This window comes from Diabrotica undecimpunctata, chromosome 2, assembly GCF_040954645.1.
Source record: "Diabrotica undecimpunctata isolate CICGRU chromosome 2, icDiaUnde3, whole genome shotgun sequence".
Taxonomy (NCBI): domain Eukaryota; kingdom Metazoa; phylum Arthropoda; class Insecta; order Coleoptera; family Chrysomelidae; genus Diabrotica; species Diabrotica undecimpunctata.
This window is the reverse complement of record NC_092804.1, coordinates 163054832-163075661: the sequence shown is the minus strand read 5'-3', so window position 1 is coordinate 163075661 and position 20830 is coordinate 163054832. Positions and strand designations below refer to the sequence as shown.

Sequence of the window (20830 nt, the reverse complement as noted above, 5' to 3'; positions counted from 1 at the left end):
ATTTGACTGACCTTTATTTTTTTACACCAATGATGTCTCCTCTCGATCAAACCACAGTTCCTTCCTTGATTGATTATGTCCGGCTACCATCAAATCTTTCCCGTTCTCAGCATCGCTCCAAAACCGCATACCAGCAAACTACTCCTCCGAAAACACAAGCCCAAGCCTCTTTTGACCGGTACTCTTTATTCACAAATTCTCCTTTCTTTCTCAATTAGATCTCGTGGACTATGCAGACTCAAAAAAGGTATTAATCTTCTAGTTTTTGATCTGCTCTCAGCTTCCACCTTTTTCACTAACAAACGAAAAACACTCCTACTCCGATTGACTACACGAAAAAACACGTCTTCTCTTCTGGTCTGCCGGTAACATCCTAATCTTTTCAATCTCCCCAGACAACCTTCTCAAACTCTCTCATCCCCCATCATTCCTTTTTAACCAATCATAAGCATTCATCTTTCCCACTAATTTTCGATTCAGAAAATTTCCAACATAATATTTAAAACAAATAAACTAATTTCACTCAAATTACTTTTCAGAAACCATTAACAATTTTGCCCTTTTCAACCGAAATAAGCTTCCAAATTCTTGTTATCTCATATCTAAATCTAATTCTTATTTACTTTCGAAAAATGTCCACCGCAAAATACAATTACAAAGTTTATTCCTTAAATATATAATTACACGAATTCCATTGTCCTTTCACTATTCACTTAGTCCTTCAAGGAAAAACTAGTCCGTCATGGAAACAATGTCTTTTCTTATTCTAACGATTACAAATAAGTACAGGGTTGTATTTTAACTTATATGCCCGCGGTATATAAAAAAAACTCTTTATTCTATTTCTGATCGATAAACTGATCCATAACAATATATATATATATATATATATATATATATATATATATATATAAATATATATATATATAAATATATATATATATAAATATATATATATATATATAATGAACCAGAAGTATTTGCTGACAACGTAAGGAAGTAATATATATATACAAACAACACAGTTTATTAGGGCTGCAGTCAGTAGGTTTGGCCGGGATGTTATAGAAACACTCTTTTGACTTTTGGTCGACCTTTCGGAATTCTTTTATTCCTTCTTCAAGACACTGTAATTAGAAGAAAGTGTAAATATTTACAACATATCTCAAATTGTCATTACAACTTACTAGTCGTTGAGATTATTTTTCTAAAGCTACGACATTCAACATTAAAAACACACATATAAAATATAACATTTAAAATAATGGACAATATACATTTTAAAATTTAGTTGGAAAGTTAAAATTTTAAAATTTTGTTAGTGACATCTTTTCATGGTGTGTTTTGACTGATCCATAGAGAACAGAAAAAAAAACAAAAATAGTGTGATTAAAAAGTAATTAGGAGTTCTTATAGCTATTATATTAATGGAAGTAGTATCTTAAACCTGTCTTGATAGTATGCAACATGTTTTGCATGCAGGTGTATTACGGTGTGTATATGTAAAAGTAAATCTTTATTTTATTTTTGATGTTTTGTCAGTAAGTAACAATAAATGTTGCTCAATTTATCTATGTCTGACTTTTTATTTATACAAGACGTATTAGATTTTATGAAACACATTTCCAAGAAAACACGTTTTGAATGGTTTTTTTCCTTAGCCAGAATACAGGAATCCTCGAAATTAAATTCATGTTTTAAAGTTAATGCATGTTCTGTGAGCGCACATGCGTTTATCTTTTTGGTTTTTATGTCGCTGCGATGTGATATTACTCTATTGTGAAAATTACGAGATGATTCTCCGATATACACGTTTTTACAATTGGCACACAGTAAAGAATAAACAAAATTCGATGACTCCTGTATTGTGAAAGGATCCTTTGTCTTTGTATACAACTTCGATACCGTTTTCACATTCCTAGTTGCAATTTTTAAGCCACTAACATTTTTGAAAATGTTCAATAGCTTAGGTGTGAGAACTGGAATATAGGGTAGGCAACCATATGTTATTTTAGATTGTGGTAGCTCTAATGTGTTCTGTGTCAATGTCTGTGTCAGTTGTCGGACCTCATTCACCTCATTGTTATGAAAATTTTGGTTGTCAGAAAATTGCAAAGGAAAAGGAGAACCAAAAATGAGTTTATTCAAAAGCCCTATAGGATAGACAAGAGCCCATGTAGCCAATGTATATGCCAATGTATATTGTCCATTATTTTAAATGTTATATTTTATATGAGTTTTTAATGTTGAGTGTCGTAGCTTTCGAAAAATAATCTCAACGACTAGTAAGTTGTAATGACAATTTGAGATATGTTGTAATAATTTACACTTTCTTCTAATTACAGTGTCTTGAAGAAGGAATAAAAGAATTCCGAAAGCTCGACCAAAAGTCAAAAGAGTGTTTCTATAACATCCCGGCCAAACCTACTGACTGCAGCCCTAATAAACTGTGTTGTTTGTTTATATCGACAGTCAATAATATCCAGTATTTCTTATATATATATATATATATATATATATATATATATATATATATATATAAAACAATTGAAAAAATATTTATGATAAGGTACAAGAGTATTATATGAATGCAAAGGTATTGCTACAAATTTCCATACAATCTTCCTATCAACACACACCTTTATATTCTTGAAAATCATCTAAAGCCACAAAAGCGTACAGCACAAACAAATCTCTATCGAATTTACATACGTTCGTGAATGAGGAATCCAAAAGCATGTAAAGCACAAACAAGTGTACGAAATGCAACGAATTACAAACTCGTGGTGGCGCGCTCTTTTTTAAAATTGCATTCTTTTCAAAACAATTTCGTCTTTCAATTTGTTTCTAATGAAAAAATTCGAAAAAGGAAAAAGTCCAACCGGCGGAATCGTAGTGAAACATAAAACTGTATAGAGCTCTTTGAATGCACCAAAAAGAAAAGCGTTACAAGTTGAACAGACAAAGACAAAGCCGAAGGCAATAATCTCAGTGGCAACTCGTTGATAGATGATTATTTCAATATTTTTAATAGAATAACAAGCGAGGGATATTGATAAGAAAATAGAACTTTATTTAGGAGTGTCTATCTATTAAGTAAATGTACATTTAATCACGTAAACATCACTAAACCCTTTACGTAATATTTTGTGAAGAGCTTGGAGAATATTGCATTACGTGATAGTTTGAATATATATTTTAAGTTGATGTTGGTCGATCTCTTAGACAAGGAAAGAGAGGGGACGCGTAATCGTATGGAATTGACTAAAGCCTAAATTGACACCAACCGGCAGCAAAAAAGTTGCCAGGTCATATTTAATTTTTTTAGTAGATTTAGAATAATGGATATATTATATGAATAAATGGATATCAATAAATAAATACTATAAAATTATAAAAATGAATCCTTCACACTTTTATGGCCACAGAAGTAACAAAAGAAGCTACAAGTCTAGTGAAGAGAGTGAAGAGAGTCATAATCCAGAAAATTTTAGTGATTCAAGTGACGAGTATGTGCCTTCTGAATGTTCAAATGATTCTTCAGCAACAACTTCATCTTCCGAAGAAGACATTCAATTACGTCTATCATCGTCACCAACACAACCTATCCCTGAATGGAGTTCAAACTTTCAGGAGAGAGTGAGAGTAAATTTTACTGAAAATTCCGGTTTACAAAAGAGAATTCTAGTTACAGATGGAAATTTAGTAAATCCTATTGATATATTCCAACAATATTTTGACGATAAAATCCTGAATTTGATAGTTACTGAAACAAATCTTTATGCGCTGCAATACATGGCAACACATACACTAAGAAGGTCCTCTAGAATGAAGAAATGGATCCATGTAACATACGAGATGAAAATTTTTTTGGTTATTCTGCTTGTAACTGGACTTATCCAATACTCGAACATAGAAGATAATTGGCGACGAGACAGTCTATTTTACCATCCAATGTTTCACCAGATTGGAATGAGCTACAACAGATTGTCTTTGATACTAAAAAACTGGCACGTTTGTGATAATTTAACAGCTCAACCTAACAATAGATTATACAAAATAGATGCTTTCATCAAGTTGTTTATTTTAAAAATTCAAGAGATCTATATACCCCAGGGGAAGAAATAAATGTCGATGAAACTATGGTTTCTCACCGAGGAAGACTACTATTTCGACAAAATAATCCCGGTAAGTCTCATAAATATGGAATAAAATTATTTAAGCTACCGTAAACTGGGGTAACTTTGCTCCACTTTTAGGAGTTATTAAAGGAATTGCGAGGAGCAGTGTATACAATTTCTACTAGTATTATGTTTTTTTTTTAATAACTGATGAAGAAGGTATACAATGTAATTATTGTATGGTATTTTTTATTCTAAAAATAATTAATTACATATTTTTTTAATAAAAAGTGAAGCAAAGTTACCTATAGTGTGGGGTAACTTTGCTTCACCTCATAAAAGCATGAAATTTTGTATAGTAACATATAGTTGGAGCAAAGCTAATGGGTTGCTTATATTAACCTTGCTCCAAAAATAATATTTGTGCAAAAAAAACTAAAAAAGAAGGCAGCGTTATTTATTTGAAAGTAGTAAACAATAATAAGTGTTAATTATAACGTGAACTTAATTCAGGAATTGTAAAAGTTCCCCTTTTAGAAACTTGTTTAGGAGTATTAATACAGCCTAATACATCAGTCCATAGGTAAGTCAGTTCACCCTTTTTTGAAGGCCAATTCCACAGTTTGAGAGACTTTTGCCGACTGCCAGATTTTCGACAAAGCTTTTCAATATTTTATCATCAACTTCTGCTCGTACACGTTTAATATTTTCTGCAAAACGTGGGGAAATTTCAGGATGTACGACCATAAATTTTTTGATCCAATCCTCTCCAGGGAAGTAATCCTTGAAGATTTTGACATCTCTTCCACAACGGTTTAAATAATTTTTGATGTTTCTCAGTTCCCTTGCGTTATTAGGGAACCCATACTCTCCCATATAAATCAGGCAATTGACAAATTGGTTTTCTTCGCCGGGAGTAAATACGTTTTGCCTCCCTGGCGTTTTGGAATGTTTCCCTTTCAGTTTATTTAAAATGGTCCTTCTTGGAATCTTATATTTTTCTTCTGCCCTTCTGTGTGAGACTTCACCTCTTATTATTTCATTTAAACACTCTTGTAGGATTTCTTGTGTATAGTCAGCATAGCGCCGTGATCCTAGTACTCTTTTAGGTGTTCTAGGCATATCTGTAACAAAAATATATATTAAACATAATATATATTTCGGAGTAACTTTGCGCCACTTTTTTGGAGCAAAGTTACCCCAAATCACCTGATAATTTGTAAAATTAGGTTAGAAAAAGAAAAGTCACAATTGAGTAAAAAAGTTGATAAACAGTATACACTTAACGCATACACAAATACTTACTTGTGAGATAATAGCACAACTTTCTACACACACCAAATTTTATAAGTAGTTTTTACCGAAGTTTTTACACCACTACCTTTTCGACTCGCTTTAGGCATGTAAATTAAAGAGTAAGTCGATGCTGCACGTGGGGAGACTTTGTCAATAGGCAACCAGTAAAACGGCGACGCGCGTTTTGTGAAGACGGTTTTTAATTCATAGGTAAATTAAAATGAAACTTTTTTTAGTAACGGAGCAAAGTTACCCTGGCAGGGGCAAAGTTACCCCGGTTTACGGTATGCGAGATGTCATGAGGATATATATATATATATATATATATATATATATATATATATATATATATATATATATATATATATATATATATATATATATATATATATATATATAAAATTTCTCCATACACTGCGGCCAGGGTACGTCTACAATATTACCTGGATTAGACCACCCCGGATCTGTTGTTGTTTCTTTATCTGAGCCGTTACTTGACAAAGGTCGCATTCTTGTAGCAGACAACTGGTACAGTAGTATTTCATGAGCAACTTATTTGAAAAATAGAAACACAGAATACTGTGGAACAATGAGGTTTAATCGAAGTGGTATCCCAAATGAAGTCAGAACAGAGAAACTAGAAAAAGGACAAGTTATAGGTGCAATAAATACTAACGGAATTCGACTATTCAAGTATCAAGATAAGAAAACAAATTACATAGTTTCAACGTTCCATGGATCTGACATGAAGGAAACTGAGAGAAGAAATCGCAAAGGTGAAATAATTAGAAAACCTACTTCAGTTTTGGACTATAATAGGATTAAAGGTGGTATAGATTTTTAAGATCAAATGATTTCTTACTACAGTCCTACTCGTAAAAGTGTCAAATGGTATAGGAAAGTCCTTTTTGAATGTACTGGTATTGCAGTTGTTAATAGTTGGGTCTTATATAAAAAATTTTATAGCAATAAAACAATGCCACTAGCTTCATTTACCAAATATTTGGCGGAATCTTTACCAAGCAGAAAATAGAAAAGTTCATTCGAAAAGTTCATGAACTAACAAACATTACACGCAAATAAAATTAAAAAATTCAACGCAGACGGTGTAATGGTTGTTATAAAAAATAAGTCTAGAACACAATCGTAAAAGAGCTCTGAAAGAAGCAAAACAAATATCTATGGAATGTAGGATTTTCGAGAAACCATTTTGCCTACCATGTTTCAATGGAACTCACGAAAAATAATATGAATTTTTTATTTTTATTTTTTAGTCATATAAATATTTTTAAATTTTTTTTGTGATGAAAAATTTGGAATTTATATAAATTTTTTTAATTAATAAATATTCTAGAAATCATTGTTGACTTTCTTTTCAATAGTAGTCTAAAATAACAGCACACATAAATACCTTTGTATTCAGGAGGTAATATAGAGATCGAGTTTCCTCTCTTATACATAACCTGTACAGCCAATATCATAAGGGATGTCGTAAATATACTTTTAAATGATACGATTAGCAGAGCCGAATGAATATATTTCATGCGCTTTGAAGAAATATTTCACTATAAATAAACCATTGATTGAGCATCACATATGATGCACAGACGTTTTAAAAATAATCCCTATGTATCACATGCAATGCACAGGACAGGGAAAGGGTTAAGTCACCGCATATATTTCTTCTGCTTTAAAAAAATCCTTTGTATTCAGGAGGTAATATAGAGATCGAGTTTCCTCTCTTATACATAACCTGTACAGCCAATATCATAAGGGATGTCGTAAATATACTTTTAAATGATACGATTAGCAGAGCCGAATGAATATATTTCATGCGCTTTGAAGAAATATTTCACTATAAATAAACCATTGATTGAGCATCACATATGATGCACAGACGTTTTAAAAATAATCCCTATGTATCACATGCAATGCACAGGACAGGGAAAGGGTTAAGTCACCGCATATATTTCTTCTGCTTTAAAAAAAAAGTTAATCTGTGCCTTCTAAGAATTGCAAGGCAAAACAGACGTTGATAAAGATGTTAAGAGAGACATGGGGAATCTAAAAATTGCATTCCACAACATATCTCCTCAACTAAGCAAAATTCTTAGCGAATTGGTTTCTAGTACTCATACAGAGTATATCGAAATAAAAAGGAAAAGACAGTTAAGATTTAATTACACGTACAGGGCGCTTGCGCATCCGCTTATACGTATTTCGGCCCAATAGGCCTCATCAGAACGGCTTTCGCAATTGCTCTGAATGTGAAAAATAATAAAAATAAATAAAAATAAAAATAAAAACGTTTATTGCCTAATAAAATTTAACATGTCATTGAGTATATCATTCATTATAGTCTTCTTTCAGCGTCCCGCACTTGCACCGCCAGCTTCTTGATTATTCGTCCTCTCGGCATCCTGGACCTCTTTGTGTGGATTTATCCTCGTCTTCTTCTGTAGGTACTAATTTACGGCACCGTACCTACTTCCCTGCTTGGCTGTTTTCCGGCAACCATCCGGCTAGACCCTGATCAGGTGATCGATCAGTTTATGGGTAGTTGTATGCATCCTCTGGTTCCTGTTATTCTCGAGGATGCCCCTGGTCTTATGGAGTTTTCTTGTAGCCTGGTGGAAGAAATACCTGGTCCTTTTTTCGGCCACCTCCCTCAGTGGTGTATACTGGAGCCTTTCTCTGATGGTTGAGTTCGTGATTCTGTCTTCCCATGATGCTCCGTCTGAACATGAAATAAATCCTTTCTGTCTTAGGAAGCAACTCTAACATGGCTTCATATAGACGCAATGTAGCGACATCTGATAATAAAATCGTAGACTAATTTTCAAAACCAAATTCAAGAATTCCGCTTTAATCTGTGCCTTCTAAGAATTGCAAGGCAAAACAGACGTTGATAAAGATGTTAAGAGAGACATGGGTAATCTAAAAATTGCATTCCACAACATATCTCCTCAACTAAGCAAAATTCTTAGCGAATTGGTTTCTAGTACTCGTACAGAGTATATCGAAATAAAAAGGAAAAGACAGTTAAGATTTGATTTCACGTACAGGGTGCTTGCGCATCCGCTTATACGTATTTCGGCCCAATAGGCCTCATCAGAACGGCTTTCGCAATCGCTCTGAATGTGAAATAAATCTTTTCTGTCTTAGGAAGCAACTCTAATATGGCTAAACTCTTCTGCTTTTATTGGGCAGTTCGTCTAACAAAGTTAGCAGGTTTTGAAACAATAGTTCCGTGGAAGAATCAGATTATCTATAAATGCAAATTATGTATAGATTAAAACTCTTGTTATAAACCAATGAAATTTCAAAAAGACTGGCTTCATTAAACAGAAAGTCATATTTTATTATAGGGGAGAAATTATTATTTGTAGAAAAAATTAGGGTGGAACCATAAGCTGAACTTGGACGATCATATACCTAGCAATTGTGGTATATTTTTCTATAAAAAAAGACTCTTTGACTTTAAGCCACTGCTCGTTAACCGCAATTATCAGGGGAAATCCCAATTCCTCTAGAATCAAAAATAATTCATCTGTTTTATATCTTATAAAAGAATATTAATTAGAACCATGCCAAAGTTGTCATCACTAAAATAATTTCCACTCCCACGGAACACGTCGTAGTATTTAAAAATTTCGTTTTGGAAAGACGACGGAATAGTAGTTTCGGTGACTTTCCCTTGACTTTATTCCGAAACTTCGACTCCGAATATAAGTCTAGCAATAACAAATTAGCCCTTATAGTGAAATAAATATATCACAGGATAATAAAAAAAAATATTGAGAGTAATTCAATATTATATCAAACAGCAACAAAGCACTCTATGTAAATTAAATAAGTACACATAAACTTTAATCCATACCTTTAGAAATAATAAAACATCAAATAAATTTAAATTTAAAATTCTGATTCTTATTCTGAAAATATTATGTGTTATTTTTATCGCAACTCAAATTATAGAAGTCGTTTCTAAAATGAATATTAGTAAATGTAAATAATTAAAAAATAATCTACAAAAATGAATTTCTAGTACTTACACAAAGAAATATACAAAACGCAGAAAGCACTTGTTTGTGTGTATGTGACTACGTTTTAATTTAAGTACAAAGCTGGACTGGTTTTTGTCTTTTCTGTATTTGTTTCGGACTATCTCTTTGGATTCAATTTTCCTACCGATGGTATCTCCGTTCTCCAAATAATACTACGACATCGCCATCTTTCTTTTGCTGCTAATACTGAGTGCATACTTTTTGCTAGCGCCTTTCAAACGTTCGATCGCTTTGCTTTAGATCGCCTTTCGAGATACTTTCAAAATACGAATACTAAATTCAATTACCCCACTTACGTTTGTCTGTCTTTGGACTTTTTGCTCTGGTTAGTGTTGAAAGAAATAAGGTTTTGCGTATTAGCTATAACGGATTTGGTTTTGTTAGAGGAGAATAGATTTTTTTAATATATATTTTAAAATAACATTTATTCCCACAGATAAGATAAACACGAAGCGATTTGAATGGAAACGTAGACGTAAATCAAGAAAACCACAAACGAATCTTCTGTGAATTATCTGAATTATCTGTTATACAGAGATTTAGTTATGGTAATATTATAATTATTTTATCTGATTCAAATTTTTTAAATTAAATTAAATAAAAAGTTTTGAAAAGAAACTGTTTATATCAAAACTTGCTAATAAATCAGGTTTAACACTTTCGCTGCAGAACTTTATTTTGGAACCGTCCCTTGTGCAGCACGATCTTTTTGATAGCATTTTGCTTTACTATATGGAGTAGCATTGCTTTTAGGCAACACCGCAATTAAATTCAGTTATGAAATTAATCTTTTGCCTTTTAGTAATTTTAATGTGTATATTGGGTACTCATTCAATATAACAAACCACTAGCTTTAATATTAGTGTATTATGAAAAGACAAGAAAAAACATTGCCGAAAAATAACTAATAGCACGTTTGTGGCCCAAATATTCGATGCTAAAATCAACCTTAAGTTTAAAATTAAACATTGATATATCTAAATATAATAAGTTGATTTTGTTTATTAAGAAAAAAAGAACAGGTTAATGATAATGATTATAAGCTAAATATGCTTAAACAAATATCCACTATATGTTTTCCCGCTTCCTTAAGTACAATTTCCCGCTGAACACGATCCCGGTGCCAGAATTGCCATATGACGTCATGTAAAGCAACAAAATGCAAAACAAAGGGCTTTTTTTTGAAAAATTCATATCTCAAAACATCCTCTCTATTTTTTTTCTACTTTTTACAAAAGACGCTTTTATACAAGTGCTTTCGAATAAAAGTTGTCTCAGAAATCCTTTTTATATGTTTGAAGCCGCTGCGCCCTATAAAAGTCCAAAAAACGCCTTTGTCCCGCCTTTTTTAGCGCTTTTCCTTCGTTTTCCAAATAATTTTGGAAGTTTTCTGACAACGAATTCGAATTCTACGCAAAATTTTACACAAGAAATGAATATTTTGAATTTATTTACCACCGATTTTACCGTTTTATAGATGGCGACACAATATTAAACGCAGAGTTACGTGCTGTAATCAATACATTTTTTGCGCTAGGATTTTATTACTATACATTATTATAATATTTGTTCGTCTATATACACAAGGGTGTGTGTGTGTACTTTTACTTGAAGGTGATTTTTATGTTCGCACATAGTTACATCATTTAGAATATAATTATAAGGAACTGTCAGTTGTACATTTATAGCTTGCCACGCATAAACATTCGGTTTGATTTCTGATATAATTGATATTTAAGCTTCCATATTTTCTTCAGAAAGTTTATCAATATATCCTATACTAACTTAACCCTTATTAATACACTTGTTTGTTAAATAACTATTATGTAGTAGATTGTTTATTTCCAGTCAACAAAAGTCCTGTCAACTGTCAGCTTTGGTTTAAGTTGCTTGCAAAAATTATTATAAGCCTAAAATACAGGAATAAATCAGAATTGATTGAAAAGGGGTCTGAAAATAACTGAAAGAGCAATACCTTAAACTGTGTCTATTTTTATGTTTTTCAGATTTTTAATTAAAAAAACCATGCAATATATTGTTTTTATTATGATGTTAAAACCATTTTATTACATAAATACCAAAAAGTAATTTGTATTATTATAAAATTATTTAAATAAAATATTCAAATTAAGAACAAGATTTGCAACTAGAACAACAAATCTGTTTCTCACATAAAGGATAAAACGTGCGGTTACAAGCGATATCGTTCCAATCAGTAGTTGTTCCGTTATTAATTACGCTTATGCATTCTTCGTCCCCAGTAGCATTATTTGGTTCATTATAGAGAGTATCCCACTTAGTGTACACAACAGGTTCTTGAGCTAACCAAAGCCAATGAACTTTGTCCTGAAGTCTATTTCCTGAAGTCCATATGGCGTTATCGAATCCTAGGTAATTTACTCCTGAAATACAACACAAAATATAAAAGACATGCTACTGTCTAAAATAATTTAACATAACGATAACACTGTTCAACAAAATCAATAATTTTTGGTGCAAGGCAAGCAATATCATATTTAAAATATTTTTTAATATTCTGATTTCAATAATATAATTCCTTCTTTTTCTAGCAGTTCCAGTTTTTTGGAAATTGATAGTATTATCAATTTCATAATGTCTTGACAGATAAGTCGTGATTCCAATAATGACCAATCTTCATTGGACTCAGTAAATTGTTATATATGCCGCTTCAACAACTTATGTTTGTTGAGTAGCTTTTTTATAATGTTTGCCCGTCATTGTCGAGATCTACGTTGGCGCTAACTCTGAGGCCTTCTTTAGATAAACAACCTCTACATTTTGTAATTGTTGTGTAAATTCTACAGTAAACTACTAGGAAGATATTGATTAGATCTTAATTTAATGTAGAACCAAGACATTCTTACAGCAAGCTGTTATGAAATTCGAAGTGGTCGTCTTTATTTCCACATTTCAAAAGCATCTGTGAGTCGTCTGATGGAATTTTTGACCGTTTTAGTCTCATATATAAAGTAAAATATGGAAAAGACTAGAGTTAAAATCAGTCCATTTTTTTTTTGTCATAGTAATGTAACGATCAAGATCGTCCTCGTTTAGTTGAGTTAGTGCCGCTTTTGTAAGCAGTATGCGCCTTCGAACTTTGGGTTTGCAACTGCTTGTGTTGTTGCCATAGTTCCAAGATATATCATAGAGGAGACTACATTGCATCCCGCGATAGTTTGGGTCTGAGAAAAATGTTTTTGGCAGACAATAACCATAATTTTGATTTTGTTCTAGTTAACCATGAGTTCAAGCTCCACTTTTTGCCTAAGATTTTTTAGTAGCTATAATCGCTAACCTCGTAGGTTTCTAATTGAGACCACGTTTATTTTTATTTTGTTGTCCAAAGTTAAAGTCTAATCGAAGGCATATCCTGGATATACATTAAATAAAAATAAAGATAGCACGTGTCCCTGTCAGACTTCTTGCTGTAAAAGCCTTCTTTATTGGTTTTTTCTGAAGAGAAAATTTTGTATTCTTTAAGTTCTATCTAATTTTGATTATACATTTTGTGTGTTGCGATCGTCTATTACATAGCAAATGTGATACATTACAGGGAACAACCCATTACTTAAGATAAAAAGTTCTCCGATTAAGCGAAAGAGCTAGTGCCTAGTTTAAAAAACTTGTATCTACTACAAGTAGGGATGAAATGAATAATTATAACAAATTATAATGGGTAATTTATATAGAGGTACTTTTTTTAATGGGGATTTAATGGGAGATCGTTCATCAACCGTGTTACCTGATGCTGCGTTTTTGTTTAATACTGTTTGACAAAATGGGCATTCTACGGGGAATGTGTTTCGTGAGCTTAAAGAAATTATATCAGTAAGTTTAAAATCCAGTTTTCATTACTGGATTGCAGGCGACTAAACAGACTACATTCAGCAAGCACTAAAGAAAATATAGCGGCGGTAGCGTAAGGTGTGCGCGAAAATAATGAGGAATCGATTCTTCACCGTTTTCAACAGCTTGGCTTGCCATATTCAACAACTTGACGTATTTTACGTGAAGATCTTGGTTTAAAAGCATACAAAATTCAAATAGTGAAAGATGTAAAGCCAACCTAACCTTTAAGTCGTTACTGTTTCAGTCGATGGGCTCTTGTTGAGCTTGCAGAAGATACAATCTTTTGTACAAGAAATTTGTTTTCCTAAGAGGCCGATTTTGGCTTAATGAGTACGTAAATAAACAAAATTATTTGTATTTGTGGTGATGAGCAACATAAAGAGGTTCAATATTTGCTATTAAATCTAGAAAAAACATCTGTTTGATGTGGTTTATTGGTCGGTGGAATCGTTGGGTTTTTGAAATTAAATCTCGTGGTCCCAATGACATTTTGTTTCAACAAGAGTCCGTGAATGCATGGCTTTACTGTGAGAACAATTCGGTGAAAAGTTTATTTCATGCTTCGGACCAGTAAATTGGCCACCTAGAACCTATGACATCACACCTCGCGACTTTTTTGTTTGGTGATACGTATAGTATAAAGTCTACATGAATAAAACATCTAAGATTATGACATTGGAGACCAATACTACTCGAATCATTGGTCATATACCAATCAAAATGTTCGAACGCGTCGTCGAAAATCGGAACTTTAGAATGGACCATCTTACCGCATGTTCAATCACAAATTAATCCCTTAATTTGTAATCTCACATTAATCTTAACTAAATATTTTATAGTTTCACCGTGCATAATTGAAACATTGTGAAAACATATAGTGTAATATTTTAATAATTAGTTCATTTACCTACCACGTAATAAATTGCCGAATAATATATTTTCCAATTGAACTTCCTAAGTGTTGCAATTATGACCTAGATTAAATTGTATTGTAAGCTCATAGTTCAAAGTTTGTTAGTATGATAGAAGCAATAACCTCTGTGCTGAGGTATACATTATTTGTGAGGTTATAAATTGGTGATTTGAGCTCATTTGAGCGCAGTTTATTATAGATAGTTACCTAACTAACATCTGTAGTGTAATTATTAGTAGCTGTCAATAAAACTATAATTTTTATTTCACGACTTCAATGTTTTATTGTATTTATCATCGTCGATCGAGAAGAAGCGGACAAAGAGATATTACAAAAACGATTCTATCCTTATATCTACATTCGAATCTGTCCACCGCACCATTACGGCTATATTTATAATGGTAAATATTCGGCCAGCATTTAACAGAAATTTTATTTAAGAATTAATTATAAAGAATGGTTCTTTTATATGATTTTCAAGATTTTCAAATAAGGTAAAAGAAATAATAAATTAGACTTACTCACAATCAATTTAATTTAACTATCAGACGACCGGTTTCGCTTTCTACAATATGCAAAGCATCTTCAGGTCACGGTACAAAGTTAATTAAATGCTAAAAATAATAAACCCATATTAGGGTGTTGTCTAATAAAGGTAAAACAAAGATAGGTGATATGAATTATATAAATTACAGTAATTATGCCAATATTACATGTCTGTGGTTTTTAAAAATGAATAAAATGTTTAAGCAGACAAGGTAAGACCCACAAATTGGTGAAATAGTCTATTAAACTGTAATGAATTAATAAATAAAACATTACTTACATGCCGGTACTCTATTAATTGATGGTTGAAAGAACATGGTTTAAACTATCTTGTATTGTTGATTGGAGAACTCAAGTCAACTATTGTAATTGTTTAACAGTAAACGGGGAAGTTCTTGAGGAGACAGATTTTATCCAAAATTGAATAAAATCTGTCTCCTCTAGAACTTCCCCGTTTACTGTTTTACTGTTAAACAATTACAATAGTTGACTTGAGTTCTCCAATCAACAATACAAGATAGTTTGAACCATGTTCTTTCAACCATCAATTAATAGAGTACCGGCATGTGAGTAATGTTTTATTTATTTGTTTATTTATTTTTTCATTACAGTTTAATAGACTATTTCACCAATTTGTGGGTCTTACCTTGTCTGCTTAAACATTTTATTCATCTTTAAAAACCACAGACATGTAATATTGGCATAATTACTGTAATTATGCCAATTGTTATTGTGAGTAAGTCTAATTTATTATTTCTTTTACCTTTTGAAATGGACTCACACAAGGTGCACAGGCGAAGGTGCAACAATGCTGAATTGATAACTCTGTCGGTAAAAGGTAACAACGGTAAAAGATCAATAGACTGTCCCAGAAAAAGATAGAAGGATTATGTTAGAGCCAATTTATCTAGGATTGGGGTACAACACTGGAAAATAGAAGCGCCATATCATAGAAGAAGGAGGGCTATACTGAATGCAGCGAAGATTCACCCCGAATTGTAAATCCAGTCAAGAAGAAGATATGTTTACAAAATTTGTACTATTCTGTCTCCAATAACTACAAAAAAATTAAAAATTAAAATAAATAATTATCATTTCGTTTAGTAATGTAATTTAGTTAATTTCTTTTTGTGCGAAGGAATATTTTTACTATTTTTCTTACCTGATGATTGCAAAAATGAAGCGATTTCGTCATTCTTAGCTTGACTTTGTATACTTACTAATGACATTCCAACAACTTGACATGCTATAATAGCGTTAGCCCAATTTACCTAAAAATTTTAACATAAACTAATTAGGACACATTATCAAAAAACGCTCGTATCAAAAATGTTTATTTATATATTCATTATATTATTTTTACGAAAACTTTTGAAAAATTAATATTAAAAAAATAGAAAACCCATCATAGCGCAAGTCGTAAAGAATTTTTTAGGTCCGATGTAAATACATAGTTTAATTTATCAAACGCTTCCCATGCTTTGTTCTTAGCTTATCTCTGCCCAACTGAATTGCATGTAGATGCAGTCTGCACAGTGTTCCTTTTGTTAACAGTAATATTTTTATTTACCATCAGATTAGTCATTATTTGCATCTTGTTTTTGCTATCTTTAGTATGACCTCCAAGAAAGCGTGATATAATTTTTCCAACATTATTATTTCATCATCCATAAGATCGGCTATAACGACGATGTCATCTGTGACTCTTAAATTACTAATTTTCTTTCAATTTATGTTGATACCATGTTCGTTTATATCTGCCTTATTTTAAGTATATTCTAAAAGCGTTGTGAATAGCTCTGGAGTGACAGTTTTAAGTTAATTTACCACATATTATAATAAAAATTGTTTGGATATTTTACAGAATTTTGCGGTATTTTAAGATTACTGTTCGTCCAAAACTTAAAAAAAAAGAAAGCAATATTTCGTACGGGCTTAGCACTTTCCTTCAAAAACATAAAGACACATTGTGAGAGAGACTTTAATAATAAAACCTTACATGAAATATGCCCCATTGTTTCCAAAAAAAATTTCAAAAATAAATAATTTATACTCTACCTGTTTGTCTCCTAAGTAATAATTGTTTTTTGGATTTGCTGCACAACATGTGTCTAAAAATTACGGAAAATGTGAATGCGCTTGTTTAATTTAGATAAGTATTTTAATTGTGTTTATATGATTTAGACCAGTGCGGATATGTTTTGAAGTGGATGTGAGAGGTGGCATTCGGATTATTGCGGAAAAAGTTGTGTGATAACTTCAGTAATAATAATTGATTTATCCTTCCTCCTAAATAAAACGGAAATATTAATAGAAAAATTAGTATATTTAAAAGTTACCAAAAACATGTTTTTTGTACTTTCTTTGCTACAAAATAGCAATTAATACAAAAAAAAACGGAAATAAAACCTTTTCTTATTCAATTGTTTGGCTACTTAGATTCTCTTAGGACTTTCATAATTCGCTTAGAAAATTATTGTAATATAATAAAAGAATTCACCAACAAAAAAATTCAATAAAATCGATTTAATGGATTTTGCATAATAATTTTGCAATTTAAATTTTTTTTTAATTAAAATTCTTTAAAATATGACCACCAAAAAGTGGACTATTAGAAGTTTGCCATTTTTTTTTGTTTATAAAAAGGCACTTTAGCCATCAGCTTCCAACCCCAATAACCACAGGAATGTTTTAAAACTATAAACAATTTTCTGTCTTATAAACAAATATTGGTAACTATTAGTGTCAATTAAACAGCTCAATTGCGAGCGCAAGGCGCGAGCAAAAAAATGTATTTTCTCCTCTCTCAACCGAGCAATATTCTTTTTTTTTAATCCGATGTTATTCTAATAGAGAGGCCTATAACGATTACCAAATCGCAAAATTTTTTTATTTTGTTATAAGATGATTCTATGTTTTCACCTTGTTTAGGCTTCTACCCCTTCAAGGAAGGGGTGCTCCGTTTTTGTGGAGCCAGTGGGTATGTTAGGATTTTTAATTGATGATATATTGGCTACTTGGTGTATGAGTGCTGACGGGAAGTCTCTTCTGCTATTTTACTCAACAAGGACAGCAGATTGATGGGTCTGTAATTTTGTGGGAACGTGCCACTTTTTCCTGGCTTGGCTAACATTATGACATGTGCCTCTTTCCATCTGTCTGAGAAGTATGTCAGCCGAAGTAGGTATGCTATTTATAATGTTTGTTATGTGGACTATCGCTTTAGCCTGTAGATTTTTCAGAGCTCTGTTGGTTATGTTGTCAGGTGCTCGAGCTTTCTTTGCATTTGTCATTTTTATTATTTCTTTAATTTTGTGGGGGAAGTGTGGTTTACGCCAATTCTGCCTTTTCTTTTTCTTAATCTTCTTATCGTTATTTCCACTTCTTCTGTAAAGTCGAGATCTTGGTCAGGGTGTTCGTTATTTCAAGCGTTGCGGTTGAAACAACGGTTTATTTTACACAGAACGTCCTAATAAACATTTTTGCTTAAAATTATCTTAGCTACATTTTTTATAACATATTTTTTTCTACGACGTAGGTACAGATTCTTGGTAAATCAATTTTTTTCGTCTTCTTCTTCAGACACAAGGGGATTTTAGGGGTAGAACGGGGTAAGAGTAGTAACATTTTTTGCATATTTTTTGGGGTTTCAAAATTAACATGCTCAGAAAAATTCAGCTTGTTCGTATGATTTTTGGAGCATCAGTGGCATTTTTGTCTATGACAACTGGAATATAAATAAATTAATTTATTTACAAAAAAAAGCATCTTTGGAATTTGATAATGCGTTTTTTAGATTTTTCTACTCGAGTTACAATAAATTAAAAAGAAAAGGAAGAGAGTACAGGAAAGTTTTTTACCTATACCGATTTTGAACTTTGAAATTCAATTTTTCTACAACCTTCACCTTCACCAATTCTTGAACACTTGTTTTTGATATTTTTCACGCGTAATACCGATCGTTTTTATTATTATGTATATGATATAAATATCTTGAATATATGAAAATTTTTATCGAACAAGAGCTTCGAAAGCAAAAGGTAATGGTAAAAGAATTATCATCGTATTGTTTATAACTATGCTGGTAAATTTTGACCAGTTGTATCTCAAGAACCAATGTTTTTAATTAAACTTATTTTTTTTTTTTTTTAAGAAGTGTCTTACCGGCGAGTCTTTTTCAACGCTGTTTTCAGAATTAATTTTAAGCCAATAGTTTACAAGAGATACTATTTGTTTATAAAACAAAAAATTGTTTATAATTTTAAAACATCCCTGAGGCCGCCCAAATAAGCCGACTTCAATTCCATAAAGTACATTAGACGGATAGAGTGCTTTTTTTTAGTAAGAAGAGTTGGCAACCTTCTATAATATGGTCTAGTTTTTGTTGTATAAGATTTTAAAGAATTTTAATTTTTTTTGCAATTATGATTACTGAAAGTATATAGTATAAAATCAAGATCAAGGAATATATACATTAATTCATGATGCTAATATGTGCTATATAGTATCTTACCTCCTTGTGATCCAGAGAACAAACAAAAACTAAACAGAAAAAAGAAAGTTGCTAAACTAAACATTTTGTCTAATGTATTAAAACCCAAGCCGAAAAGGTATTTATGTAGCAAGAAATCTATTGAAATTTTAAATTATGTTAAAATTTAAATTAACAGTATCAGCAAAATATGTAAATCACCACATTAACAAAACAATTAACGTAAAATGCACAAGAGCTGTCGACTTTTACTAAAAATATTAATATTTTATGTAATTATCAACTTAACAGACCCAAATTCAGTTTTATTTAATTATTTTACCTTCAATTTTCTACAATTATTATAAATAAACTTCTTCTTCTTCTTCTGGTTCCTATCCGTTTCGGATGTTGGAAATCATATTGGCAATCATGACCTTGCTCGCTGCGGCTCGAAACAGCTCCGTTGAGGTTTTCTTAAACCATGTTCTTAAATTCCGCAGCCATGATATTCTCCTTCTACCGGGTCCTCGCTTATCTTTGACTTTACCTTGCAATATAGACTGCAGCAGGGAGTAACGGTGCTGATTTCTCATAACGTGTCCCAGATATTGCAATTTTATGCGTGTGATCGTAAACACAATCTCTGGTTCCTTCTTCATTTTTTCTAGAACTTCCTTGTTCGTGATCCTTGCTGTCCATGATATTCTCAGCATTCTTCTATAAAGCCACATCTCAAATGCTTCAAGTTTTTTAATAGTGGTGTCTGTAAGCGTCCATGCCTCCGCCCCGTACAACAACACAGAGGAAACATAGCATCTTAAATGTCTCATTTTTGTATCTAGGGATATGTTGTGACTTTTGAAGATGGCGCTCATTTTGTTAAAGACCGTTCTTGCCTTTCCTATGTAATAAACAGATAGTAAAAATATGTTATCTTAACATATCATTAAATATATATGTATATATATATATATATATATATATATATATATATATATATATATATATATATATATATCGCACCCTCAGTGCAAGACTGCAGTAAGTCAGAATAAGTAAGTTTCGAGATAAAGACGATTTTGTTTATTTTCGTGCTAATATCGGTGAAATAAGACACAAGTTTTAAGAAAAATTATCATTTAATTATGATTTTGCATGCTTTTTAGCCTATATTACATTAACCAAAAAAAGAAATTTAAATAAAATAATATTAATGCTAAAAAAAATAGGAATTTAAAAGTTACAACACTTTTGCACGGAGAAAATTGTTAATCACTACACATTTAGTATTAGAATTTTAAAGTTACAACACTTTTGCATGGAGAAAATTGTAAAAAGTGTAGACACATTTTCTGTTAGTTGTTGTCCTCTTCTCGTATATCATCTTGGGCCAAAATATTTTTATAAAAACTATGGTGGGCTTCTGGTATCATACCCGAATGGCATAAGTATACCAAATCTTTCTTTTTGGCCATTTGAATTTTTCAATAGTTTTATTTAAATTTAAAACAAAAGAACTATAATAAAAATATGCAAATCAGGC

At 31.6% G+C, this 20830-nt stretch overlaps 1 protein-coding gene across 1 annotated transcript; it reads right to left on the bottom strand.

Annotated features, from left to right (window-relative positions):
* Positions 1 to 11516: 11516 nt before the first annotated feature.
* On the bottom strand, positions 11517 to 19422 carry LOC140433545 (C-type lectin domain family 4 member M-like). Its single transcript, XM_072521524.1, has 4 exons — positions 19327 to 19422; positions 16872 to 16924; positions 15976 to 16084; positions 11517 to 11886 (listed from the first exon to the last, which is right to left on the bottom strand). Exons 1-4 carry the CDS (start codon positions 19388 to 19390, stop codon positions 11612 to 11614), a joined length of 501 nt encoding a protein of 166 aa, XP_072377625.1. The 5' UTR covers positions 19391 to 19422; the 3' UTR covers positions 11517 to 11611.
* Between the last annotated feature and the right edge of the window lie 1408 nt (positions 19423 to 20830).